Source organism: Neospora caninum, chromosome IX (assembly GCF_000208865.1).
Source record: "Neospora caninum Liverpool complete genome, chromosome IX".
Taxonomy (NCBI): domain Eukaryota; phylum Apicomplexa; class Conoidasida; order Eucoccidiorida; family Sarcocystidae; genus Neospora; species Neospora caninum.
The window spans coordinates 3115573-3143521 of record NC_018390.1 but is presented as its reverse complement, the minus strand read 5'-3'; the positions used below and the strand labels follow the sequence as shown (position 1 = coordinate 3143521).

At 52.5% G+C, this 27949-nt stretch overlaps 4 protein-coding genes across 4 annotated transcripts; 2 read left to right on the top strand and 2 right to left on the bottom strand.

The window, feature by feature from the left end:
* Positions 1-96: 96 nt before the first annotated feature.
* NCLIV_042265 (hypothetical protein) lies at positions 97-4811 on the top strand (the record flags this gene model as incomplete). Its single annotated transcript, XM_003881137.1, has 11 exons — positions 97-369; positions 678-938; positions 1199-1343; positions 1608-1723; positions 1912-2019; positions 2639-2745; positions 2981-3074; positions 3686-3780; positions 4150-4221; positions 4407-4511; positions 4736-4811. The coding sequence occupies 11 exons, from the start codon at positions 97-99 to the stop codon at positions 4809-4811; spliced, it is 1452 nt and encodes a 483-aa protein (XP_003881186.1).
* Positions 4812-10880: 6069 nt separating this feature from the next.
* Positions 10881-15481, top strand: NCLIV_042261 (uncharacterized protein; the record flags this gene model as incomplete). Its single annotated transcript, XM_003881136.1, has 8 exons — positions 10881-11038; positions 11814-12229; positions 12613-12806; positions 12982-13096; positions 13410-13517; positions 14037-14131; positions 14480-14641; positions 15215-15481. 8 exons carry the CDS (start codon positions 10881-10883, stop codon positions 15479-15481), a joined length of 1515 nt encoding a protein of 504 aa, XP_003881185.1.
* Positions 15482-19577: 4096 nt separating this feature from the next.
* Positions 19578-23138, bottom strand: NCLIV_042260 (conserved hypothetical protein; the record flags this gene model as incomplete). The annotated part of the gene is made up of 6 exons (XM_003881135.1): positions 19578-19679; positions 20137-20226; positions 20484-20574; positions 21269-21481; positions 21736-21773; positions 22239-23138. The coding sequence occupies 6 exons, from the start codon at positions 23136-23138 to the stop codon at positions 19578-19580; spliced, it is 1434 nt and encodes a 477-aa protein (XP_003881184.1).
* A 3095-nt stretch (positions 23139-26233) lies between these two features.
* On the bottom strand, positions 26234-27614 carry NCLIV_042250 (ribosomal protein L29, related; the record flags this gene model as incomplete). The annotated part of the gene is made up of 3 exons (XM_003881134.1): positions 26234-26296; positions 27021-27086; positions 27579-27614. The coding sequence occupies 3 exons, from the start codon at positions 27612-27614 to the stop codon at positions 26234-26236; spliced, it is 165 nt and encodes a 54-aa protein (XP_003881183.1).
* Positions 27615-27949: the final 335 nt, after the last annotated feature.

Below are 27949 nucleotides of genomic sequence, written 5' to 3'. Positions count from 1 at the left end.
CTTCCGGGACTTCGCTGTTGACTCGGCAACTCCTTTATAGACTCCCGTGCAGCTGGTTGGTTCCTCAAAATGGCTGACCCCGCTTCATCCGCGTTAATGGATGAGTTCCTACACGTTTTGGATAAAGAGTTTGGGCTGCGGCCAGTCGTGAGCACCTTGGCTCTTGCTGAAAGTCCGGACTACGCTGCGAAGTTCGGTGCCCACGACAAGATCGTCGGACTAGTCAAATCCCTGCAGGCAAATGAATATGTCCTCGGGGAGCAGGCGGAGAAGACAGTGTGGAGTCTGACCGAAGAAGGTCAATTGTATACCAAGGAGGGATCTCCTGAGTTTCGTCTTGTCACCTGGCTGCAAGCACGAGGAAATGAGGTGAGTCCTTCGCGAACCGCTCGTGGAACTGTCCAAAGGTTTACCTCTTGCCTGGTTCTCGATATGTCGCTTTCTGTTTAAAGCGTGTTGAGCCCCTGTCATGAGCGGACACTCTTGCAATCTACATGTTCTATTCACGGTTCAGTACCTCGCAGATTCCTGTCGCATGTGTAGGGATGCGTGCATTTGCATGGCCCTTGAAGTGCGAAGATGGCCTTCTGCACGCGTTTCCACGTGTACACCGGCGTGACCCACTCAGAGCTCCCTTTTCAAGGCTGAGTGATGTTCTGCGGCCACGACCCCTGCAGGATCCGCTTGACGTGCCTGCCATCAAGGCAGGTTTCGGCTCCGACGCCGATGTCGCCGTGAGCAACGCGATGAAGCTGCAGTGGCTGCGAATCGACAAGGCAACGAAGATCTTCCAGATCAATCAAGTTCCCAAGTCCGACAATGTCAGGGCGTTGCTTGACGTCGTCCAAGGGCAACGTGATGGAAATCACGACGAGGCAGCGTTGCTCGAACGCCTCGCCGAGCTCGCTGCTCCGGCGTCTCCAGAAAAAACTCTCCAGGTAAAAAACAAAGCAGCGTTGCCCCACAAAGAAGCGGCCGTTTCTGGAGGGGAGCGAGGCAGCGTGCGCCAGGGATTGGGGTAGCTAGCGCTTGCGCGGCACATGTTAACCTTTTCGGCTGTCACCTGTAGAAAGCAGTTTCAGAGCGAGGCGCGAACTCTCGCGCGTGACCTAAGCGGGAAGGGACGGACGTGCGGGGGCGTGCGCAGGCTGACCGCTTACCCCTCCCGCCGTTTTCGTGTGAGCTGCGTTGGGTTCAGGAGTTAAAAAAACGGAAACTGGTGGAGTTGCGCAAGGTGAAGTACCTCAAGCTTCAGAAGGGCCACAAGTTCTCTCTGCATCTGACGAAACCTGTCGCGGACTTGACGGCAGAACTCCTTATTGGCGACGCGTGGGAAAAGTCGAGTGAGCCTTAAAACAGGAATTGCTGCCAATCAACACGACTTGCTTTATGCAGCATCTGCTCGATTGTTCGTTGCCGTCCGTCACGAATCTTCGCTGCGCCCATACTTATTTCCGAGAGATACGCCACTGACTGCCTTCCGCCTGCACCAGAGAAGGAACTGCGAGCCTGCAGGGTCAGGGGACACGGCCTTGCCTGTAGAAGTAGCGACAAGCAGGGAAGGAGCAACGGCGACTCCCTTGTCTCGGTGCGTGTTCCCGTGTCAGATTTCAAGGAGTACAATTTCTTCGCGGCAGGGAAGAAAATTCGGCGCGGCACAGTTCATCCGTTGATGCAAGTGATGAAACAGTTCAAGCAAATTCTGCACTGCATGGGTTTCGAGGTCAGTCAACATTGACATGCCGAAGGGAACGTAAATGCAGCGCATCTGGACGCGAACCAGCGTAAAACGTGAATCTGGGGAACAGGCATTCGTTGCAGTTATGTCTGTGATAGTCGCCTGATTCCACTTGCGCACCCATGCCTGACTGGTTGCTTTTCCAGTAGGTGAATGTGATGTCTGTATTTCAGGAGATGCCGACGAATCAGTATGTGGAGTCGTCGTTCTGGTGTTTTGACGCGCTCTTCATGCCTCAACAGCACCCTGCTCGAGATGTGCAAGATACCTTCTTTCTCCAGGTCAGTCATGCGCCCTAGTTCCGTTTTCGGCACTGGCGTATTTCTGATGAGCTTTTCGTAAAACGGGGAATGCCGCCTTCAAAGGGCAAGACGGCCCTACCTTTCGCTAGCTTCTTTGGCCCCCCAACGTTCGCAGGAGCATCAGTGGCAACCAAGGCCTGTATTTCCTAAAGTTATAGGGTTTCCCTGTTTCTGATTAAGTGTGTGTATCGACAGAGTCGAACACGTTTTCGCGGGGGGTTCTTGCAGGACTGCCAGTGAGGTGGATGAATTGCTGCGTGGGTTTTCGTTCCCCGTCAGAAGAGAAAAGAGATAACCCGAACCTGTTGCCGTCTCGGCAACCGTATTCGTTTAGAAAAAAAGAGACGTTCGAAAAGAGCCCCGAGTTTGCCACGGACGAGACGCACCTTTGGTGCTTAAGGGACACGCGGACGAGTCGGTTGGCGCATGTTTGAGAGACGACTTTTCTGTTTTCGCTTTCCCCCACCCTCCCCCCCCCTCATTCTCTCGAGGGTACTTTGCATTCCTCTTTTGTCTCTCGCCTTGTTCTGTGTTCAACCTGCGGTTTAGCTCACCACTGTAGGAACGGCGCACTGCTCTTGTCTGATTTGATGAGCAGGCTCCCAAATCCAGCGATGCGGCAAAGATTCCCCAAGCGTACTTCAACAGCGTGAAAGACATCCATGAACATGGTGGGCATGGATCTATTGGATGGCAATACGAGTGGTAAGTCGCCCCGACTCCCGGACCTGCGGTTTAGTTGATGTACATCTTCTGCGAAGAACGAGGCAAGCTAGCGGGGCCTTTTGCTGCCGTCAACGAATGTCGCGCTTGTTGTGGCTGTGTAGCGACAGGCCACAGTGTGAGGCAGGATAGCAGTGGACGTCACTTCTTGAGCCGATAAGAATCTGTGGGCGTTTGGGTAGGAGTCACTTGGATGTCCTTGCTCGTGATCGTCCAGGTCGCAAGACGAGTCCTTGGGAAACATCCTGAGGACACACACAACCGCTTCGTCTGCTCGCATGCTCTACGAGCTCGCTCAAGAGTATAAGAAGGTAAGACACACGTGACAAGCTTTCGGCAAGCGGAGCAGTGGCGAACGCTAGCCATATCGTCAGGAATTGCCACAACGGCGGTACAGCTAGCTTCTGTCCGTTGTCTTACGCCCCTGAATCCGCCAGGTACGGTTAGAGGAAGCCTCGGTACACTACCTTTCTTGGGAGCAGGGGGAGCAAGGGGTCTGGTGTTCCCCTCGTAACCCCTGCAGTCACTTGCTCGACCCTTGCGAGATATCAAATTTTTTCACTACCTCTGGGCGAAGACGGCTCATGCGATCTTCGGACTGAAGCTCGTTGTCTGCTGGCAGACCGGTGTTTTCCGCCCCCGGAAGTTCTTCTCTATAGATCGGGTGTTTCGAAATGAAACCCTAGACGCCACCCATCTTGCCGAATTTCATCAGGTGAGTTTTCATCGTGACAAGTGGAGAATGATGGATTCTGGCTTAGTCGAGCAGTTTGGTGCGACGTTAGTGAGAGTCACTACATCGCGACGCCCCTTCGGAGCCGCTCATGGGGGTTTGCCTTCTGGGACGTGTGCAAAGGTACCTATTGCTGGCTTGGCATGCTGGACGATACCAGATCTGTCTATTATTTGTGTTCAATTTTAGGTGGAAGGACTAGTCGCCGACCGGGGCTTGACTATAGGCCATCTTATGGGGGTGATGGAAACTTTCTACAAGCAGATTGGCATCGAGCAACTTAAGTACGTTCGCTCAGGCCAGCTGCGTGCGGAACTTGAGGACACTTGCTCGATATTTTCGATTGTTTCGCCTTCTTCGTTTCCGATGATAAAACTCCGTAGACCACCGGCAAACGCACCGACTCGGGAGTTGCCCGTATTTAGACTATAGTTGAAGGTTGAGTCGAGTGTGTGAATACAGAAGCAATATCACCATCATCAGGTATGATGGAAAACGCACCCTCTCAGTGGCCTGCACGGGCAACATATAACAACTTCGTCCAAGATTCATTGTCTTCCTGTACTAGAGGGCGGGATTATCCTGACGCAAATCGCATCTGTTTCCTCTTTTGGAAGTGTGATTCGCCTGGATGGCTATTATGATCTTCGCAGGTTCAAGCCCGCATACAATCCGTACACAGAACCGTCAATGGAGATTTTTGGCTATCATGCAGGACTCAAGAGGTGCGTCAGGGCAGCTATCCTGTTTCGGGAGCAGAAGCAGCCGAGCTCCGGAATATCGTCTAGTCATTTTTAACATGCTCGGCTCGGACAGGGACTGACAGGAATGCTCGTCACGCTGCGTAGAGACGTTCGTATTGAGACAAAAAATGGCTGGTTTGGCGTTACCATGTGATTGTACAATGCAGGTGGATAGAAGTCGGCAATAGTGGTATTTTCCGACCAGAGATGTTACTGCCGATGGGTCTTCCTGAAGATGTGACCGTCATTGCCTGGGGACTAAGCCTGGAACGGTGAGGCCATTACGTCCTGACTCAGCTCTCAGAACGATGGGTATTTGCACTCGACAGTAGAGTATAACCACTAATGAATCACATGTCGGCAAGTGGTTCCGAATTTGCATTTCCCCCTCGCTTCACTAATAATGGTGCACACATTGTACTGCTTGGTGTCGCAACTCGGTGATAAGAGCCACACGGGTTTGCCCACCGTATCGGTTCTCTGCATGGTTTTTCAGGCCAACAATGATCCGTTACGGAATCTCCAATATTCGACAGCTATTTGGCCATCGTGCTCTGTTAGGTATCGCGTGATTGTAATTCGGCGGCAAAGCGTGGAGACACCCGCCTCGCCAACTAGGATGTGCGAGCCGTACTTACGCGTGGACGACCCTAACATACCAACAACCCATTCAGCAAGCTACTAGTCAAATCGTTTGTGTTCGGGTGGCTAGGGGCACACATTCTGAGTGTCGCTACCGTGAAACTCTTCCATACGGTCCGTTCTCAGCCTCAACCAAGTTGATGTTGATCCAGTTTATTTCAGACTTTGGCAATGATAAGCAATGCGGAAATACGTACTTCAAACAGAGTAAACGCAGACATTGCGTCCTCAAGCGTACTGGAGATGACCGCAGCTATGAAATATGCAGGCAACATGAATCTTGTGGGCAGGCAGTGTTGGAGAGGATACGTGCAATCGGAGGTTTCGTGTACAACGGCCCCGTGCACACGTATACGTAAAAGCAACATTCAAACCATATTGCAAAGATAGCTAGCGGCAGGGGCCGAACGCACGACCTCGTCAGCAGCACGACCAGTGCCAGGCGGGAAGCCGCCCAAGAACGTGGATCCGAAGTAGTGGCAAAGAGAACAAGAACATCGGAAACATATTACGGCACTCGCCGTCCGGAAACCATGTAGTCGTTTGTGCTTGGTCCGATTTTGCGTATGAGCGAGACGCAGTGCAATAAGGGAAACGGTGGTCCCTTCAGTGCAGTAGACATGTTTTTCTTAACAGCGGTGCGCAATAACGGAGCCATCTGGGGTTTGCGGTGCCTCACAAGGGCGCAGAGGGCGTCCCGGCTGCCAGCATCTCAGTTGCTAAGAAATGACGAGCAGACAGCAGCGAAACTGTTACAGCGTATATACGAACGGACGGTGAACCAACGTCGTAGATGACCGGGGGTGTATCCCGCTTGGCGAAAGTGAAATCCGCCTAACCGCTGGTCTGTCGAAGCTTAGGGCACAGGGAAGAGCCATGTATCAGCGCACGACGAGTTTCGCCGTAGTTGGCCAACCCCTACCGCGCCTGATGCCGGCGTGTGACAGCACAAGAGCATTCGTTTTCATTCAAACTGGCGTCAGAAGACGCCCCGAGAGAGAGCAGTATGCGTTGCAGCTGAGAGCGAGAAATGATCCTCCCCAGCAAGAAACTCGTGCACGCGGGGCAAGTTAATCGGCTACCATTTTTGAACAGGCTGTTCAGACACTATCGTAGAACGCATGACGGGCCGGGGTTCTTGGTCTCGTGGAAACCTCGTAGGACGACACGTGCTCCATGGCTTGCAGGGAAACGACAATGGCCCTGGATGCAACATCCGATTTTAACGCACCTCAAACAAATGAGTCCGGCAACTTCCTGACAACGATAATAGGAAGAATGATACATACAGAGCTTCGGGGGGTACCGAATAGGGTCACGGACGTCGTGTCGACATGGAGATACTGTAGTTACAGCGTGCGTACAGCAGCCCGCGTCTTCTCTCCACCATAAAATCAAATTTGTGGTTTGCCCCAAAGTAGTCGCATCCTGCTCTTTCGAAATGGGGAAGCGAATTCTTTTTGCGACTGTACTTTCTTCCTTAGCGAGTTCCGTGCACTGCCAGGTCACCTCGGCAAATGTCGAAGGCGTTGTTCTGGAGCCCTTCGCAAAGGAGGAGCAGGAGGCGGCGCCTGCTGTAACTCCAGAAACTGTCATCGAGGCGCCAAAATTCAAACTGCCCGAGATCGATGTTGACATGTTCGGAACCGGTGTTCAACTTCAGGCAACAACAATATTGTTTGACAGGAAGGAGGCAGGTTCGTCTACACATATTTCCCAGTTGCTCGGCCCACGTTGCCTTCGCTATGCAGGACCAGTAAAAATGACCGCTGACAACAACATTCTCTTCATGTCCGGTTCTCGTGCGAGCCTCATGAGTGTGGATGATGCCACGGATACTCTGAGCTTTGGAAGCCACACCGCTGTCGACAACAGCATCGCTCTAAACGGGCCTGTAACCTCAAATGGCAATTCTGAATGGTAATTCGATTGAGGCGGCGCAGACGTTCTTGGGCCACGATGGCGTACAGGTGGCTATGGAGTCTCAACACTTTCGACACCTTTCCTCTCGAAGGATTCTGGACACCTCAGGTCAGTCAGCGCACCCGAGTCATGTCACGGAAACAAAATCTGAAGGTTTAATTAGGAATTCAGCACCTGTGGCACGAATGGAGATAGCTTCCTGGGGGGGCCCTGGTACGTTATCAACTGATTCTCTTCAGGCCAGCACCATGTTCGTCAGCGTGTGTCAGCAAGTTTGCAGCAAACAAAGCAACTGGCACGTATCTGAATATTCCTCGGCATTCTGAAATGAAAATCAAGGCTCGCGTTCATTTCTTCGACCAGTGGACCGGTGTGTGCGCTGGACTGTTCCATGGCAAAACGTGCTTCACGCAACTCTTAATCGCAGGCCAAAATTTGCACATGAAGCTTGGGAACACGATCGTTTGGACAGGTACGACGATTTTCCCCTTCAAAGCCACAACGGTTCAGAAGGTGCCCCTTTTTCAGCGTCGCAAAACTGGTGTCCGAAGGCAAGTTGAAGAAACAGACTGTCAAAGAACCTGTATGAACGCCAGTTGCGCCCTCACTCCAAACAGGGTTTTCCACAGGTATGCAGGATCGACGTCACCCAGGCTTGAGAGAGTTAATGGTACCTTGCTGTTTTTTCCAGGACTGCGCAAGCCGAGGTGTTGATGCGTGTGGCCACTCTTACCCAGATACCCTGTCGGTAAGTTCCCGTTCACATACCTGCCTCCGAACCTGCTCACATGCTGTCCAATCTACAATGCAGAAATCACTCGAAGTAGCGGTGCCCCATTCTGCCCCGTTTTTGGCCATTACCTTCGGAAGGTAAGAAGATAGCGCCACCGAGCATCGTCTTACACCGAGCGTTCAATGTGCTTGTCGCGACAGCACGTTTAGGGACGGCGCAAACCCATGTACTGCATCTTGGGGAGTTGACGACGTTGCCATTTATCTTCGCTAAAACAACAGTCGCTGCATCTTTTCTACGTCATAGTTTCATCCGAAGATGGTGCCAAGTCCTAACTACTTATCTAGAAACCATGTGAAAATGCGTCGGGTGTTCGCCTGGAATATTTGTCAATCCCGCACAAGTATCCGTTGTACCGTCATACATTTTCTTCGCCCCCAAACGGCGACATAAGCCAACAGTGCATTGCACACTGACATCGAGTTCCAGTCCTAATCACGTAGGTTTTGAGGCGGTGATAATCTGTAACAGTTCAGAGTTGCCTGTCTGGTTTGCCACATCGAACACTGTCTCGCCTTCGTGACTTCGCAGAGAGATATCAGCATTTTTCTTCAGAAGGAGTAATATGACATTCAAGTTCTCGGCCACAACCGCCACATGTAGAGGGGTTTCCCCAGAGTTGTCCTGGACGTTTACATCAGCGCCTAAAAATATCACATACAGGTAGCAGCTTAACTCGTATTAGATCAGTCCACCTAGCCGCCTCTCAAGGGCTACTGTCCTGATCCCCGAGTCGCTTTGCGGCTGCGTGTGCTCCCCTTACCTTTTTCGAGGAGTAATTCAATAACCTCAACATGACCCCTGTAGGCGAAAGACAAAGCACGTGGGTGACAAAACTGTCAACGTCTTCGAAATCATCGGCTACTGCCATTGTCTGTCAGCATGGGAGACGTACCTGTCCGCTGCCAAATGCAACGCTGTCATATCGTCGTCATTTCTTGCATTCACCAGCGCCGGATCACCTGGTGATAGACACAGAAAAAGGATGCAATCGTAGCCTGTTCCTTCGCAAGAGAGCCTGAGATTTATCGCGCCTTATTTGAGAACGACATACTTCTGAGGTCTTCGACGAGGGACTTCAAGTCGCCGTTTGCCGCGTGCCTGAAAAAGAGGTCTACCTTTGACCTGCGGACCGAAGCAGCCGTACAAAAAGTAACCCAGTGTCACGGACGTTGTGACATGTAAAAATACGGTGTAAAGCATAAGCTCACTCGATGATTTTGACCGAGGCAACTCGGGTTTTCCGTCAGCTAGCAGTATGTAGAGCGACATGACGGCTTATTGCGCCGAGACATAAAAGCGTGCCTTCCAATGTATTAACAAACTGTGGCTTACAGTTCCTTCTCGTGTCGTTGCTCGATATGCCTCAGAGAGCTTTGAGGCCTTCCAGTCTGCACGGACACACACAGGAGCTCCAAGAGTGAGAGTCAGAAGGATGCTTTATGTCCGCGCTCGACGCAACAGACAGTTACTGCTGCGGATCCTTACCGGCATGCCGCTTGGAGGCATCTTTTGTTGTCCCGTGCTTGATGTCGATGCTCTAGCTGCGACGATACCCTTGACAAAAGCGATGTAAGCCTCTCTTGCTTGTTCCGGCTCCATTCCTGCGCACTGGCGCCATGCGTTCCTGAGCAACAAACATGGAGAAGAATCGGGCCTCTTCGATCACTAGGAAAAACTACTGCTTAAGCCGACGCACGGCATTTGTGCAATACACTTTTACAGAAGTAGGCGGTACCATTTGGCATGTCGAGCAAGCTCCAACATGGACGGTTCGGAGTCCGCGCAATCTCCCACGGTAGCTTGTTTGTAGAAGCCTGAAGGCAAAGGATTATCCTTCACGCAAACACTTCAGGCGCGACTGTGCCACACAGAACCAACATGAAGGAGTATTTTTTCTAGAAAAATGCTCCAGCTTGCTCAGTTAACTGTGATCCCGGCAACGACACACAGCCAAAGAAACAGGGTGCTGGTCTCTTACCATAGAGTTGCAGCTGATCCTCAACTGGACAGCCTTTTCCATGTGAAGCTACCCACGATGTCGCCTCACTAAAAGTCTGGGGCAACTCCTCAGTCGGTTCACCTTCCACGTTGTCGTTCAAACTGTCGACTAAAGGGCAATGCTGGGATAGGAGTCGCGCGCATGCTGCTCTCAATCGTCTTGCCCAACGAGACCAGTTGGTGTTCCACAAGACATAACCAGTCACTAGACAGGTGAAACTGGAGACTAGAACAGTCCCCAGATGTGCAGCCTTCGCCATCCTTAACAGATGGGTGAAAGACAGTAGGGGGCCAGATATTATGTCTGTGGGACCATATGATTGGTCATCGAGAGGAAAGGTGCCGTTGCATAATCAGCTATATAGAGGCGAGCTATCCCGCGAATCACGGGCTTAACGAGGCATTGCTTCCCGTGGGGCACACTTTCACTCACGCAACGCAACACACTCTCTGGAGACAAACACGAAACGCTATTTTTTCAAAGCAGGCCAAGCTTGCCGCGTTCCTCCGGACAGTCGTCCATGGTCTTCGCCATGAACACTGACGAAAGGACCGTCCCCTGTTTGTCGGGGCGAACGGCTCCGGGCATGACAGTTGCTGCGTTTGTCCTTGCGCCCAAAAGACGACAAAACAGATTGCGCAGTTGGTTCAATATCCCATCTCTTCTGGGCGAAGTGACTGAGAGGACCTTCCACGTGTTTAAAGTTAGCAGGCCTTGTGGCTCGGCGCACTCGTCTGCACAATGCATGCACACGGGCATCTGACGCCCAGTTTTTTCCGCGTGACAAATTAGCATGCAGTGGCGAGTGCATCAAAGCACTCCTTTGTGGCATCTCTATTTTTCCACGTGAAGTCGGGATCCCCCGAGGACAGGGGGTGGCGAACTGTTCTTCATATTCGAGCTATGGTCCCGTTTGCCGTCTTAATGCTGTCAGGTGTCACCAGACTCAGACAGGCATGTAAGGTGGTTTGAGGTGAAGCAGCGTCTTCATGTGATTGGGAACCGTTCCTATCGGTGGGGACCTTTTTCCTTTTCCACAGTCTTTTCGTTTGTTAGCGTTTACAACTGCATAGAACTCCGGTGTTGCGGTCCTCCCACTCCCAGGGGAACCGCTGTCTCGGCGCCGCGGTGAACTTCTTCGTGGCGGGCTCTCGCAGCCCGCGCTTCCGTTAACGTTTCTTTCTTTCAGCTTGAATAAAGCGAAGGACTGAGCATTTTGTGAGACACTTTTGTCGTCCAGCTGAAGTCCCGTTTGCTACCAGGGGAGCACTGAAAAAGATCATGGATTCTGCCGGTGGAGGGTCGCGGGGGAGGCGGTCTCGCAGTCGCTCGGGCAGCGTTGGCCAGAGCAATGGACGAAGCGCGAGCACGGAAAAAAAGGACTCGAAATCCCGACGGCGCTCTCAAACACCGGATTCGGGGCGACGGAGACGCAGCAGGTGAGTTAGGCTCCAGGTGTGTTTTTCAAGCGACCCTCTCTTTGTGACTGCCCAGGCGTTGCAAAGCTGAAAAGGCGACACTCTTGTGCCTAGGAAGTCGTACCAAGCGATATACCACGCCACTATAGAAGAATACAAGGAGAGCAGGGACGCGGAACTTTTCCATTGCCGGAACATCATAGTGATGCCGTAGACAACGGCCAAAAGCTGTTCACTGCCAAAACGTACGTGGACGCCTCGGCACACGCTCATCCCCTATCTGTACACAAAAACATATGCATATATGATTCAGACAACCGTTCGAGACCAAGAGGGCGTAGAGACGATGAAGAGTGAGGGAGGGAAGACAGTAAGGCCTCGGGCACCTTATATACTGTTACACTCGTTCGGAGGTGGAGTCTCTCGAGTCTTCTAAAACCCCGCCTCATGCGCTTCCGCCGTAGTGGCACGGACGAGTTCTGTCCTCGTTGTCCCCTTGTTACGCTGCGCGATAGAGGTTATTCCTCGGATTTTAACTGCTCGTGGTGGGGAAGTCTTTCTCTCCAAACGCGTTCAGTGCCCGAGTGTCTTTGTGGACAGCGAATGTGGAACGCTGGTCGCCCGCCCTGGTCTCTGCGTCCGTCCTGAAGCAGCGTTTCAGCTCTCAGGAGGTTCGCATGTCTCGTGTACTTTGCGAGGGGCGGTGTCCACTTTTTTCCACTACTCGTCAGCCCGCGATGGAACTCACAGTCGGGACCCGGGCGTCTGCGGCATGCGTGTCTCCCAGGTCCGGTAGCAACGAACGCCAGAAAATGCGGAGAAGCAAGTGGGATAGCAAGGTTTCGCCATCCGCCGCTGCCTCTTCTTCTGCCTCACCGGCAACGAGTTCCACGGCGACGACGTGCGCTTCGCTCGGGTTTGTCATGCCTACTGTGAAAGACACGCCTACGGTGTACTCGACGCCTCTTGTCCTCGGGGCGGCTCAAGACCAGGCAGCTGCCGCGACGGCCATCAGCAACACCCTGAATAGCCGCCTGCAGCCGCCCCCTCCGGCGGCTCCTCCTCCCCCTGCTGTCGGCGGGGCTCCCGCATCCGGCGCGCATGCGCTTCAGCATGCGATGGCTGCAGCGCAGAGCCTCGGATCCGGGCGAGGATACGACGCAGAATTTGACCGCAAACATAGACGTCTTTATGTCGGCAACCTTCCTCCTGGTAAGGGACGAAACCGCATCTGAGCGTTCGACCCCCGCGGCGAATTGCAGACTTTCGGGTGTCCATACCGCGGTAGATCATGCGTGGCTGGTGGAATTGCTTGTGAGCGCACACGTAGGGATAAAATTATCACTGACACGGGCTGGTGCGGTAATGGCACAATTCCTTCAAGCGTTCCAGAGCCGCTGTGCGGGCATCTGTCTGACGTTCAAGATCCCAAATGCCCAGAACCCCTTTGTTTCGGCTACATGTCGCGAAGCCGCTCGCGGCGGCCGCCTTGTGCGAGGACGTTCACCGGCCAAACCCAAGAGAACCTGCCAGCGGGGTGGAGAGACACCAGGCGTTGCTGATGTCCTCACTGGGGTTTCCGCTGTTCTTTCCAGGGTCAACTCAGCCGGACGTTGTCGGCTTCTTCAATGGCGCCCTTCTGGCCGTCAATGCACAGACAGGCTTCGTCAAAGAGGACGAAGCCACGCACGGAGAGAAACTCCTCCCGGTTGAACGCTGCGAAGTCTTCAACGAGTCCTCCCGATTCTGTTTCATTGAGCTGAGAAGCGAGCAATACGCCATTCTCTGCGTCAAACTCGACGGCAAGTCTTCCTTACACGACTTTAGAACCTTGCGCCCACCGGGTGTCGTTTTCAGCAGATTCGCGTTTCAATCGTGTCTCGTTCGGATGCCTGGCTTCGACGAAGCGTTCTCGAACAAGCAGACCGTCGGGACTCTTTTGTCGTGTGGCTGTGTTTTTGTAGGTATCACGTACAACGGTTTCTCTTTACGCGTGGGAAGGCCACATGATTACGTGGCACCACCAGGAGGCGACCCCGCACACCAGGCTCACATTCCTCTTCTGGACGACGCGAAGAAGTGAGTTTGGCGTTTTACTGAAAAGCAGACGCAGGTGGTGGGAGGTAGGCGGGAGCCGCGAGCCGTTGTGGCACAGAGTCAAACGAGGCGCTTTTAGGGAGGACCAAGTCAATTCGTATCCCGTGCAACGGACTGCTCTGTTTTGAGTGCGCTGAGCTCGCATATGCGTGTCAACCAAAACGGCGTCAGCCACCAGACACTCATGCCGAGCGTTGTGGGCACCTTTACTCGCCTATCGCCTCGCTCACTGTACGTCCACTGGGAGTGGGGTGAGGCGCATCTTCTCGAGAGTGGCGTCTCTCCGTTGGTGCAGGATCAAAAGGGAGGAGAAGAGAGAGAAGCCGTCTCGCCCGGAAACAGGCCCAGACAACAAGATTTATATCCAGAACCTTCCTCCCGAGATGGGGGAAGAGCAGGTACTGTTTACCTTTCCAGCAAAGGAAAACGCGAACTGGAAGCGAAAGAGCCGGATGTGCGGTGGCGTTAGTTGTCTACAGAGCCGTGGCACGGACGACGGACGTGCGCGTGTACGTATTTATATGTCCTGTAGGGCTCTCTTCATCGGCTGAAGATGCGAGCACAGACCTCGTTCTGTAGATCATGAAGGGCATTTCTTGCACATAGAGGCCCTCTGACGTAAACTGCGTAGTCGTCTGGATTTGTCGAAAACGCCCACGCGTGAGAGGCGCCGAGTGTAGGGCAGGGCCTGTGGTCAAAGGAACACACGTGAGCGGCGGCCAGCGCCACGACGAAGGCTTCAGTTGCTGCAGCCGTAAGGCGGCAATGCGTCCCGAAGGCGCGTTTTGTCGAGGGGAAGGCGTTTCGAGGCTTCGTCCAGAGCGGTACATGTCTACGGTGTGTGCTCGCAACTCGATGTCGATCTTCAGGATCGGATGTCACCTGGTCTCAAATGCGCTCTTTCTTGGCATCGCACCCGCAGGTCCGCGACCTCTTGGAGCAGTTTGGGACGCTGCGAGTGCTGAACTTGATCAGAAACGTGCAGACTGGGCAGCACAAGGGCTACGGTTTCTTCGAGTATGAAGACCCGGAAGTGACGGATCAGGCAATCCTCGTAGGTTTCCCCACACCCGATTTCCGGGAAGGAATCGAATCAGGTGGGAGACTCAAGGTGCTTTGCCACACATATTCGTTGACGTCTTTGCTTGGGCATACCCGCTTATCTTTGACAGCAACAGCGCTCTTCGATTTGCAACGGCCGTGCGTGTATCCTGTTTGCTAGTTGATTTCGCGACGCACTTGACGGTTTCTGGTTTCCTGGTTACTCGTACAGCGGGGCTCTTTCGGAGTTTTGTGTCGCCCATCGGTTGCCGCTCGTTTGCTCTTCTTTCGATCTCCCCGGTTTCTCCTTGTCTGATTTCTCAGGCTCTGAACGGCTTCGTCTGCGGTGCCAACATGCTCAGTGTACAACGCGCGAATTTTTCAGGACCCGTCGTGACTCGAGACACGAATCGGACGATGACGGTCACCAGTTTGCCCAACTCGATGACGCAGAAGCTTCTCTCCGATCCTCTCGTCGCAGTTCAGGTGGGATGAATCGAGTTTAGGACCGATCGACAATCTCGCGTTGCACTGGGCACTGTACCACAAAATTTCTAGGGTGGCGTGACGTCCCTCCGTTTTGCATGCGCACCTTGTGCACCGACAGCACCTCCACGTGATTCAGTCCACGCCGCCTGTGCTGCCTTCGCTTCGGTGCGTGGTTTCTTGTGGTCGTCGTCGATTTGTGCTGCAATTTTGGTTGGCGGTTCAAGGGTGTGCACTCCGAGTTTCCAGCTGGCCGACCGGCTGGAGCCAGGGAATGTTTCTTGCGGCTGTGCTTGCCGCGCAGGTCCAAGCAGCGCGGAAAATTGGCGAACGCCCTTCGAAGGTGGTCCAACTTTTGAACTGTGTTTACCAGGAAGACCTCGTAAGGCTGGAGCAACTCACGCAGCGGCTCCGTCCAGTGGGAGCGACGTGCTGCTTCGCAACAAAAGCAGCGAACGGCACAGGCGCCGTGCATTCACTGAGTGTGTCACTTCTCTCAGACGCGCACGGCAACGCCTTGAATTCTAACCGTCGGAAGGCTTTTTCGTACGTTGTGGGGTTTTCATTTCGCAGATTGACCCAAAAGAATATGAGGCCATCTGCGACGATATAAAACAGGAAGCCGAGAAGCACGGGGCTCTTGAGGAAGTGCTTGTGCCGAAGCCTAACGAAGATCTGTCCTACCGAGAAGGGGTTGGGAAGGTAAGGCTGCGAGCAGTTCCCCTTTTGCAAACATATGCAGTGCCAATCGGATTACACCTGACGCAAAACACAAGTCCTGTAGCCACAACGGCTCCTATTCTAACGGAGCTGGTGACGTGGTGCACGTGCTTCGTGTGATTTTCAAAAGCATAAACGTGTACTGTATCGAAAGTGATGGTGGCTGCTGTGGGTGTTAAAAACGGGCGGGGCGCACTGGACGGCGCGGCGGCGCCTCGGCGGGCTGATGGCGAGTCCGTTTGTTTGTTTTTCTTCAGGTCTTCTTGAGATATAGCGACGTCACCGCCGCGCGGAAGGCTCAACTCATGTTGAATGGAAGGAGATTTGACTCGAACCGCGTGGTGTGTGCCGCCTTTTTCCCGGAAGAGAAATTCGCGGCGGGCCGTTACACACTCACGTGACACCGAGGGACCTCAAGTTTCTGTGCAGCTGCTTTTCAGAGCTTCTGTCGTTTGTTTCTGTGTTCGTGCCCACCCCTTCAACTTTTCTTTCAACTGAAAGATTTCTGGGTATTGGATGCACTGCGCCAGTCTGTCCACTGTGTGAAAAAGAGACATTTGGCCGGAGAAACGTGCGCCCAGCCCCCACAAGGTTAGACCGCACAGCGTGCCTGTGCACCTCTCAGAATTACAGCCAGGAGAGAATAGGAACCGCCCTAACACATCCACGGTCAGTGAAACAGAAGAGATCCCTGTGTCTGGGGGTATGTGGCCTTTGAAAAAACGGTTTTCCGCGTAGCGACACGCTGAAACGCGACTGTGGGCCCCGCAGGAATGATGGATATTCAAGGCTTTTAAAGCCGCGGTGGGTTACAGATTCCAATTCCCGGAAGAGGTCCCCCAGCACGGAGCCCGTACCGTCGGTTATTCTTCGTGATGACAGAGGCCGCCCACGTTTCAGACTACGATCTTCGTAACCACCCCCCCTCGTACATTTTTATTTCGAGTAGACATATTCGCACGTGAGAGCTGCCGTGACTGCGCCTTGCAGCTACCTAATTTCTGGACAGCCCTAAACGCCGCGGAATAAAAGGGATTTTGCAGAGTTTTGCTTTTCGCTGGCAACCGCTATAGGTTTCGACCGTCAGCTTCATCGGTCCCCTTGCTGTGCTATACCACCTCGGGCGACAGGAAAGGCTTCTTGGTGTGCCGTCGACGCATGGTGGCCGACAAAACCCGTCGTCACGAGCGCCCCCTAGCAAGGCCGGCGACAGATAATGAAAGAAAGGGTTTGTTTGTTTGGTGAAAAACAGCAGTCGGCAGGCCTGCAGAAAAGGCGGATCCTGTTCGCCAAAACGAATAAGCTGCAAAGCTTGAAAAGAAAAACACCACAGATAAGCAGCTCCTCCCCCCACCCCCCCGCCCCCCGCCTTCAATAGGGGAATCATAGACACGGCTGGCGACGGCACAGTGTGTGTCGCTAGCTACAAGGGTAATGAGATTGACGCTTGGAAACTAGCGGAAACTTTTCGCACGAGTGGCTTGAAGGGTTCCGTTTCCACGGCACTGCTCCCCAGGGGCATTCAGACGACTGAAACGTAAGAAACGACGCTTTTCACGAGGGTACTGGCCCTTTTTCCAGTGCTTGTAGAACCGGCGCCGAAGCGCTCTGTGTCTAATGCGTTTCCAACGCCTTAGCAAAACTGAAGAGGATTTCTCTACTGGCGGTACAGTCTTGCCCCCTTTAACGTACCGACTCGGCGGTGGTGCTAGGTGACCAGAGGCATTTTTTGTGCTCGTAAAATGCGTCTGCTTTCCGCCGCCGTTAGTTTGCAGAATCTCAACCTATGCGAGGAATAAAACCTTTCGGGGCACTTGTCAAGACTTCACGGATTCCGTAGGTCCCAGCCGGCCAGCAGGGAACTTGCGAATCGACGAGTTTCTCTTTTCCGTACGGCCAAACTAGTCGCTTTTTTTGCCCGATGCTTGATCTCGTGCACGCATGCTGGGAACCACTACCACATCTGTGGGTGAACGGCATGTGGACATGGGCCGCCTCTATACATTCATAAATCCAGCAGAGCCTGTGTTGTAAACACGAAACCAGACCAGTTCGGCTTCGCCGCTGAGGGAGAACAGTCGATTTCCTTCCCGAACAGAGTGTCCACTTTTAGAAAGGCACTACCCTGTGAACTGTAGAAAGTCGTGTGCAAGTATTCTCTAGTCTTCGTTCGTAGGTATTTTTGCAGTGTACGTACACACATTGACCTGCTGTGTGAGTGAGTGACTTGGGAAGAGTGCAATGCATGAGGGAAACCTCTCTTTGAGAGATCTGTCTACGCTGCTCCGTCTTTCGGTTTTGACGTGTTTTCACACCTTGTTTGCGTCCTGTGTGTCAGCTGTGTCTTCACAAGGGGGGGGGCGCTATCGTTTTAAAGTACACAGAGACTGGTGTTAGCGCGCGTGTAGTCAGGATGGAAAAGATCACTCCGTCTGTCAAAGCTTTGTGCCTTGCGCCTTTCCGCGCGGCGGACTTCAAGGCGGCAGTGCTCGGTGGATTGTTTGGCGGTTTGGCTTCTTTCTTGGTGACTCACCTCCTTCTGGAACTGACCTTTAGTCCGTTTTTCTCCATGTTCTTTGCGATTCTTCTCGCTTCGATTGCGGGGCTGGTTATCCAACGTGCCCTTGCCATCCAGCCGCCTGTGCCCCCGCCGGCCCTTGGATTTGCCGATGAAGATGATTCGCTGGACTCAGACCTGGACAACTCTCTGCAAAATCGCATGTATTCCACGCAAATGCAGACGCGGAAGCTTCTCTTTGGGTTTGCGTTCATGATTCTCCTCAGTGCTCTCTTTGCACTCTTCGTCGACAAGGCCTGGTTCTCAAACATCAACTGGGTCCTAAAGATCCCCATGTACTGCTTGCTCGGCAATACATTGTGCTTCTTACTTGTCTTTGCGGGCGTCGATATTGTCAACTTCTACTGCGATATTATGTGGTGGGAAGGCCGCGGAAATGCCTGCCGTGTCGGCGGCGGACTCACCGGATGCTTTTCTGAGACCGCAGCACGCCCTGGCGAGCCGTCCTCCTCATTGCCCGTTCACAACTCCGCGCAGGTCTGTGTGCTGCTCGCCGGTTCCCTGCTTCTTGGAAGCGTCTTTGGCTTCTTCTACGGTCTCTTTGAGCGGGAGGACATGTACGCTTCAGTACGCTTGATTCAGGATCGTTACGTCTGTGTTCCAATTGCTGTTATCATTGGAACCTTCACGGCAGTCCTCGCTGCAAGACTCGGCAGAGTTCCTGGCCCAGATGGCACGCGATTCGCCGTCGCTGCGTGGACGAGAGGGACAGACACGTCCGCGGGGGCGGCTGGGAGACCGAACACAACGGACGCCAAGCAGCTCTCGACCGATGATTTTCTTAATGACGAGGAAGAAGAGGACGTGATGTTATTTGGGCAACACCCACGCGCGCTGGCCTGATCGTTTTCACACGCCTTGGGATCGGGCAAAGTTTGTGGTGTTTTTGGTGCACCAGATCGCACGGCGGTTACAGTGTGTCGGTTTGCCTAAGGTTCACTGACGTTCTTTTCAAAACTTGCAGGTAGTATTTTAAAACTGCGGCGATACCGGCCTCCCTGGCGGCGGGGCCTATGTACGGAAACATCTTCATGCAAATAGGAGCGGGTGCCGTGTGTGGATATCCAGAGTTTTTGGTAGTCGACGCAAATCGCGTCTTCAGGCTGCGAACGCAATGCACTAGGGCACCCTAGGCAGCAGAACAGCCGGAATTCACGAGTCCTGTGAGGCGCGGGCGCGAGGGGCTCGACCGCGTTTACACACTTCAGGCTACAGATGTGTAATTTTAAAAACAAGAGAGTTAACTCGCCACGTTGCACGACACCGACACATCGCACACTGCGTGCGGAGGGTGCCCGCCCTGTCTGTACAAGGAGGAAGGCGTTGAACAAAAACAACAGAAAAGCAGATTAGGCCGGCTACTGGGAGTAACCATTTGCCCTTGTGGACCCGTCACGAAAGTACATAAAGCTTCGGGCCGTTATCACTCCACGCACGTTTCTAAATGAAGTCATAGCACTGGTAAGGATCCGAAGAGACTGGGAACCTGTCCGTGTCGTATCCAGATGTAGCGGATGGGCCGCCTGCTACCGGATCCATGGCGTGTATATAACGGTTTTCCATGAGACAAAACTGTACAGATGACTCGTACACCCGCATCGGGGTCATGACAGTCCGCTTGCCACATCTGTCGCGTCGTTAGTATTCCATTTCATCCGGAGCCAGTTGAGAATTTTCTTCGTCACTCTCCACGAGAGATGCTGCTTCCTGGCCCTGGACTAGAGGCTCCACTGTTTCTTGCTGAGACCGCAACACACAAACAGCAAGGAGCCGCAGCGGAGTCAACCTTCTGCACCACCGGGCGGAAGGAAAACGATGCGAGTGCTTGCTCGTAACTAAAGCACGAGATACGTAAAGCGACATATAACACGCATATTACTATATATATATATATATATATATATGTATATATATATATATGTATATATATATATATATATATATATGCGCGTAAAACGCGGACACAGCAGAAAAGAACATGCCGTTTAGACGCCATAGATGCGATCCTAGTTTTTCCTTTGGAGAGCGTTTTATTACGTATTCTATGGCAAAATCGAAAACGTAAACTTGGTAGTTGCCATTCGCTCTGGCTTTCTTTGCATCTTTGTATATATATCGCTGTATTGAAGTACAAGCAACATCAGAACGGCATCGTGAATGGTTTCATTTAACTATTTGCATGTTGTGTGTATCTCACCTTCATTGCTTGGCTATAAGCGGAGATCAAGATTCCCGCAGAAGTACTTGCCAGTCCGAGCAGGAATAACAGCAACGAATTTGTATATTCCTGAAAAAAACGCACCGGTTATTCATGCGCTACGGGCATTTACTGTACGGTAAATTTGTAAGCCTCCGCGTACTCCCTTTGTGCCTAGCTTTTTTTCTTCACGTACATATTCCCAGCGCCCACAATGGGAGTGGCTCGAGAGCAAAGGTAACTGTTCTCTTTCTGTCCCAGAGACTGCGAACCTGGAGGCAACCGAAATGGTGGACCCATGTGTGTAAAGAGCGATGAAACTGGCCTCTACGCTTTCTGTAGCTTACCGAGAACACCCAAATGCCGCCAACGCTATTCAAACAGATAAGAATGCCGTTGTAGACCGGGCCAATGAATGATGCAGGGTATCTGGATAAGCTGAGTGACAGATATACAACTTGCCCAAGGGCGCTTGCTGCAGCAAATGCAGCGAAGATCCATGTGTAAGGTCGGGTCCACAGTTCCGTGTTCTGGAACGCGTCCGTCCACAAAACAACTGTGCCTGCAAGTCCACACACATGGACAATCATTCATTCGACAGTTTGTTTTTAAAAAATCGCTGTCTCCTGATTGGGAGTAAACGTCCGCTCTATCGTCGACCACCCCGCAGTTGACGGCGCGGTGCCTTTCGATTTTTTCGCGAATCCTTTGTACCTTTGCCACAAATATTGGAGATTGCGCCAAAGAGCCCGGGCAATAAAGCAGTACATATTGATACTGCTATGGATGGAAGCCTTGTAGGACAAATCAGTCTGCAAAGACAAAAAAACAGTTCACATGAAACAAGGCACACTACAGATGGTACTGCAGGCACAGACCATACTCGAACTTTGACTCCGTGGAGCGTGTAGGCTTCCATTTCACAAGGTATATAGCGGTGATTGTATCACAAGACGTTTGCCTTCTCCTTCGTCAGAGACGAACGGCACACACGTCTGCGCCCGCCCCGATTTTCACGCCCTCCATTTCTGCCCTGTGCTCTTCCAAAATGAACTTGAACTGCGGATTCAACTTCATATACGTGGATCTCGCTACCCTCTGGAAAAACGAATACGCGGAATGCGACACTCACTTATGGGAAATGACGGCTGTGATGAAGATAGCGATGAAGGTCAGGCAACAGAAAATGATGAACGCAACTCCGTTTACGATGAACTCCTGACTGTCGTCTGCATTGTGCCCGAAAATGACGACCTCCGTTATGCCGCTGACAATCAACAGTCCGCCAACGACATCTCGCCAACCTAGTTTCTCCGAAAGAAGGATCCGTGCGAAAACGAGAGACCTGAAGGAGCAAGAAGCACACCGCATACTCGAGTATGAGTGACAAACATTTGCATCTGGATCCCGACATGGGTATGACAAAGTCGGTGAGAACGTTTCAGTTCTCTGTTGCTACGTATCTCTGAGAGATCTGAGCAGGCGCTTTTTTGCAAAAAGATGGAATCGAACAGAAACATTCGTTACGAGACAACTGTGTCAACGTCTGCTAGCGATAAATGTAGGCAAACTGGAAAAGCGGCCATGATCTCTGCTTACCCGAGAGTGTGAAGACCGCCGAACATCGAGACGACTGACTGAAATGACAAACGAGAGGAGATTCGTGCGCCATCGCGACAGATTGTCAGTCACACACACTTGGACGCTAGCGATGGATGCATTGCCGTGCAACAGTGCATCAGCGGAGCGGCATGTACTCAACCGCATACACGTACACACAATCATGTCTATAGGCGTATGCGTATGCACAAATACGTATGTGTAAACATACATGTGAAAGCACAGATGCAACCTACGTCCTAATAGTATATATGCATTTATGTGCACATTTACACATACAAATATCTACGGTATCCATATATGGATTAATTCACACGTGTATGCATACGCAGACACACATGCGTCTCTGCGTGTTCATTCGTGTATGCTTGTGCGTAACTAAATACACACATGGGCGCCCGTAGACGTAGGGCCCTCCATCGAAGTCACGATATGTGCCCGTGGAGCTTCTTGAAGTGGGATCTCCTCCCCCATTGGCTTACCACCGCCGCAAACCGGTACGAGACCAGCGTCAGGAAAGGATTGAGAATGACGCTAAGAAACATCCCGAGGATCCACAGAGGTCTCATGTGGAGAGGTGGGGGGAGACTATGTTTCGCTGTGTCTGTCGGGGCACGTTCCTGCGACTCTCTTCCCTTGACAAAGGAATAACGAAGGATGCAGTCTCCCAGTGCCCCGGCCAGCGCCGCTACTGCAGCACAAATGATGCCCGCCCACCATAAGTTGTTTTTCGAAATGAGGGCCGTCAGAGTCAGACCGCTCAGCGCCCCGCCGGACGGCATAAACACTTCGCTAGGATTTTGGCCTAGCCAGCGGCGGGTATTTGCATCGACCGTGCTGTGGTTTACAAATATGCGGTGGCCTGTCAGCTCCTCGGGACGACCATAGAGTTGCTTCCTTGCGCCGGAGCTGACAAGGCTCGCTGCTCGCTGACGCGGCAAGAAACGTCGTCCAAAATACTCAGCGTTTTCGATCCCAGCTGAGACGGCGCTCGCACCGTTTGCGGTGTCCAGTCTGAGGTTATCGACGCTGTCATCCAAAGGGAGAATAGCCCCACGTGTCCCACCCGAGTACTGAGTGTGTACTCGCATGGCCCCTTCAGCGCTACGCGGTTCGACCACGTGGGATACTAGAAAACTGTCGGGCGGACGATGCATGCCTCGACCTGGAGGCGTCTCGTTCCCAACGGGTTCTGCGCCGTTGCCCAGGAGTTTTTGAATCAGGTTCCCTCTTGGAACTTGTTCAGCATAGTCCTCGAGTGACTTCCACAAGGTCGAAAGAGCGTGAATCTTGCGACCAGCAACTTCTGCGGTGGATGCAGTCAAGGCTGCGTTGAGTTCTTGGACTTGCTTTGAGTCCGACGTCCAGGTTTGTTGAATCATCGAGTAGCCATGATGACGGTGACGCAAGGGAGCGAGACGAGAATTCGTCCGTCTCCTTCTACGGACTCTGTCATGCTGGTATTCCTCACCCCGTGCTAGCACGTGTGAAGCGTCGCCGTGCGAGAGGAGGGGGACTGCCCCGCCTCCCCCGGATAAGTGCATGGTTGACGGGGGCGCCGACTTTTTCCTGAAATGCACGTTTCAGGCCTGGAGGAGTCAAAACGTGTGGAGATCTATCCACATCGTAAGGCCGTTTCACTTTCAGGCGGACTCTGCCCTACTGCAGGTGTACGCAAGGAAATCCGTCCGCCTCGCGCAGGGGGCCCCTCAGTAGACATCGTCGCCGCTGGCTGCTTGCAAACGACAAAACCCTATCTCTGGCAAGTTAGTTCATAGTTATTGGCGGCGTCACCGTCTCCCATGAAGGTTATTTGGAAATGAGGCATCACCCGAACGAAATACCTGACAATTTTCGACGGGTTTTCTTCGAATAACACACAAGCGCAACCGTATCAGCGCATTCATTTGTGACAAGACACAGCCAGGCCAGAAGGCTTCCAGAGACGGCCCAGATTGAGGAAAGCAGAACGTGAGCTGTAAAACCAGACTCTGTCTCCGTATAGAGCCTTGCCAGGCCTGTCTGTGAAAGGATACAAAAATTGTTCCGTGCTGAAGCGAGCAAAGGGAACCGGACAACCGGTTCCAGACCGATGGACCTAACTCGCTTCGCATGCTGGCCCCGGCTGACAGCTGACTGGACCGAAACCAACTTAACCCTGGTGAGTCGAGCATGCGACGCCAAGGACACAAAAATAATGGCTTTCAGAAGGAGGCAAACCCGCCAGAAAGGGGAATTGACAAAGTCTGCAGTCCGATTTTGTACCGCCTAACTCCAAGTTGGTGGACTGTATAAGCATTGCTGTGCTCTGGGTGAATTGCTGGTGGGAGACAGGGGCCCCGACAAAGTTTGGGGCGGTTAGCGGCATGGAAAAGCAACGTCATGGCGCTTCGGGGAATTTTAGACTCAAAAATTGGAGTTTGGATCTCTCCTCCGGATGCGATCGCGAGTGTAATCGGTCGCTTTTCCCGAGCACAGCTTTGTAAGGAATGGACACCGACGGGAATATGGCAAAACAACGGCAGCGTTGAAAACGGAGAGAGCCTTCCCGCACAACAAATAGTGTGCGAACAAACAAAGGTATCACAGGTTTCGAACAACTACCACGGAACCGGTATATGGATTGCACGAGTGACAGATCACAACAGGCCACCTAAAAAGTCGTTGCTTCAGTTCCTTGCCGCCTCGTGTTACTACTGCTCCTAGACAGGTCGTCGCTTGCGGGTAATCTGTGCTTTCAGACTCACTTGTGAGAACTGCATGGCTGCTCATTTGTCATCAAGATGTGGACACAAACTGTTTTGGGTATTTCCTCGGGCCCTCAAGGCTTGGCAATTTCTGAAAGGCAGGCAACCCACTATTCATCTGACGTGAAGGAATTCCCACAACAAAAAGTGGAAAACGCCTGCATTGGAGCAGTAGGGCTTCTATGCAGAGTGTTTTCTATGTTTCGACAGAAGCCACGTCAGCTGTAGCAATTATTTGTCTTCGAGCCTGTTGCGTTACCGCTGCACCGTTCGAGGCAGGCGGTCCCATTCGTTGTCTGGTAACGGAAAAAAGAGGGAAAACGAGGAATTTCCGAGTGAACACTTAGATCCGTGCTCTTCTCAGTACGGCTTCTTGAGACTCATTTCCCGATCCCTCCACTCACTGCTTTGTCGAGCATTCGGCGTTATGTCTCCTCACAGAACGCAAAATTCTCTTGAAAATGCGACTGCCTAAGAAGCCTTTGCAGTCGGTGTCACACTCTCCGTTGCTTCTGATGAAAGTTTTCCGTGAAAATCCTGAAAATGTTCAGTGAAGCACGCAGCAACATAAAAGGCCCTGCAGGGAAGCAGTGGTTCGTAAGCGAAACACCTCGTATGGTAACTACCCCACGTTGTCTACAGGGACGACAACCAGAGCCAAGTTGCCTCTCCATTCATCTTGTGACGTAACAAAGAGAAATGTGTGTTTCAGCATTTCGTACCTGTAACAATCGTAAGCTGTCTCATTCGAAGTCTGACCCTGACAATGTACCTATGCAACACGGATATACACTCAATCCGCATCTTGTACAGGACACCTCGCACTTTTGTGAAAAGCAGACTATGCATCCCATGCTGGCGGCGACATACCAGCTGCAACAGTTTAACTGAATCGCCAAGGCACGGGACGTCCACCCTTCCTCGGAAGCGCCTGCCGGAATCTCGTCTGCGTATCCGCCTGAAAGCTACTGCAACAAAGGGATCTTGGCTTTCTTTTCGTACTGTGCGTCTCACTAGCAGTTCGCCCTCAGCTGATCCTGCTCCGCTACGCCACTAGCGATGCGTTCCCCTCACCATGGATTCAGCGTTGAAAGCATTCGTGCTAGTCGCCTATCCCGATCACCTTTCCTCACGGGCAGTGCACTAGCAGCCACACTGTACGGGGTGAGGCAAGACCCCTGCCACAGAGAAAACCCGCAATGGTGTGCCGGACTGCTCTGAAAGTTTTGTGTCCGTTCCGTCCTGCTGTAGATATCACACCTGTCGCTCCTAAGCAAGCGGCATGCTTCAGCGGCGTCGTCCTCAAGAGGTTTTCCTTGGAAACGGTTCTACACCAGAAGTTGCCGCTGGGGCAAAGAACTACTATGCCCAAGCGGGAGGAGAGTGCAACAGCAAATACTCCAGCGATGGACGGATTTCGAGGACGAGAACAGTCAGCAATAACAGGTGTCCGGCAGACGAGGAGGACGCGAAATCAATGTTTACATGCATTTATCGCCTCCGACAGTCCGTTTACAAGTTGTCACCAGACGGAAGTCACACCAGAGAACCATGTCCATTTGGTCCAGATCCCAAAAGAAGGTCAGAGTGACAGTGCTTGGCAGACACTTGCATTCCCGGACATTTTTCAACTGACTGCTTTCACTGACAAACCCCCACTAGTGATCTTCAGAAGATACACGATGTCGCGCGGAAGCCTGCCCGTTGAGTAGGGCTCGCACCCTTCTCGTTTAGTCGGACTTCATCATGCCTCTCTTGCACGCTCGCTGGTTGCGCAAGAACTTCGGGCACATCTGAATGAAAAACCAAAAGCAGAAAGTTCTTGCTGGGCTCCGTTGACCGAGCTTTCTCAGCGCACACCATTCCAAACCCACCTAGGCACTTGTGTACAAAAACGAAGACGAAACGGTTGAACGCGACACCTTTCACACGCACACCGTCAGACTGACGTGCAAAGTTTTCCACACCATGTGGTTCAGCGTCCTCAGAAAGGACTCGAAAGATTGTCATCATCGGGTGACGTGATCAACGCAATAAGTCGCTTTGCCTTTTCTACAAGGCGACTTTGCGTGAGCTTTTTTATCCATCGAACTCTTGAAACACACGCCGCAAGACTACAACACCAACGAGGACTGCCGAACATGCCGCCTCCACGAACAACAGGCAGGCGACACTCCGTTGAAATCTGAGTTGAAATATGGGCAGTGTCGGCAGAAGCCAGGCGTGGTGGTCGCACAATGGAAAAAACGAGATGCTGAGCTGCTGAAAACAGAATTCCACCTTTTCGAGCCAAGATACTGAACGACACTGACCCCCGGCAGGCTGCGAGTTTGGTGTTGCAGTGCACTGCTACGAAATAGCACTATTCACTAGTGCAGACGTAGATCGATCAGCTTGTTTGCACAAGACGGTGGAAAACGCTGTAAAACTCTACTGTGCGCACGACGCGAAGCGAGAAACTGCACACGATAACCTAGACACATTGAACCTTCACAGATTTAGGGATCCTTTGCTTACCCCCTTGGTCGACATCTTTCTCTTCCTCTGGGGCTTCTTGATACCATTGCGGTGAGCCTTCTTGTTCTGCGAGTAACGGAAATACGAGAGCCACACAAAAACACAGTCCACGACCGGCGAGAGATGGGAGGCTGCGGCAATTTTTGGCGTGCCTGCGCCACGCTACTTCGACGGGCGGATCCCGCGGGTGGTGGTACGAAACCAGGCCAAAGCACTAAACAGAAGCCACAGAATCGTGGGGATGAATCTCGTCAAAACTTCAAGCCACGGGTACAGAAATTTCTGTTTGAAATGAAGCGGTAATACACCGAAGGGAGGGAATGCCTGCTGCATGCAGACCGCCGCAAGGGGACCAAAGATCTCGATGGTTCGAAATCGTCGCAAACTGCCGAGTGTACAAATGAATACCATTCAATTTGGACAAAAAGGAGCGGACGTTCGATATATCCTGGAAACAAGCGAGTGTAAGTTCCTCACACGCCCCGCCAAAACACCAAACTGATCTTTTCCCATATAGCGGCGGTACCCAAACGCCACGCAAATTTTCGAGCTCCATACCTGATTGTGGTTGGTGTGGTTCTTCGATTTCGCCATTTTGCCGACGTTTTGCTTTCAAACGACCACAAGCAAGAAAAAAACACAGCAGAAAAGTTGCCGGGCGTAAGGCAACCAGTGAAAAAGACGATATTGTAACCCCACCTTCAAAGCGAAGTCGCGTAGCCTTAGGCTCTGCAGTACATCTCACGGGCCGAGTTGTCCCAGCAGAGCTGTGTGGGGCTGGGCGAGGTGCTCCGGAACTTTTTCCGAAAACACGCATGCAGAGGAATCGGCCCGTCCATCTTGGCCAAGAACCTTTTCTTTGGTTTTTCAGTGTATTGCCACTCGACATGCTCCAGGTCCGTGTAGAAACCGAAGAAACCACGAGGACA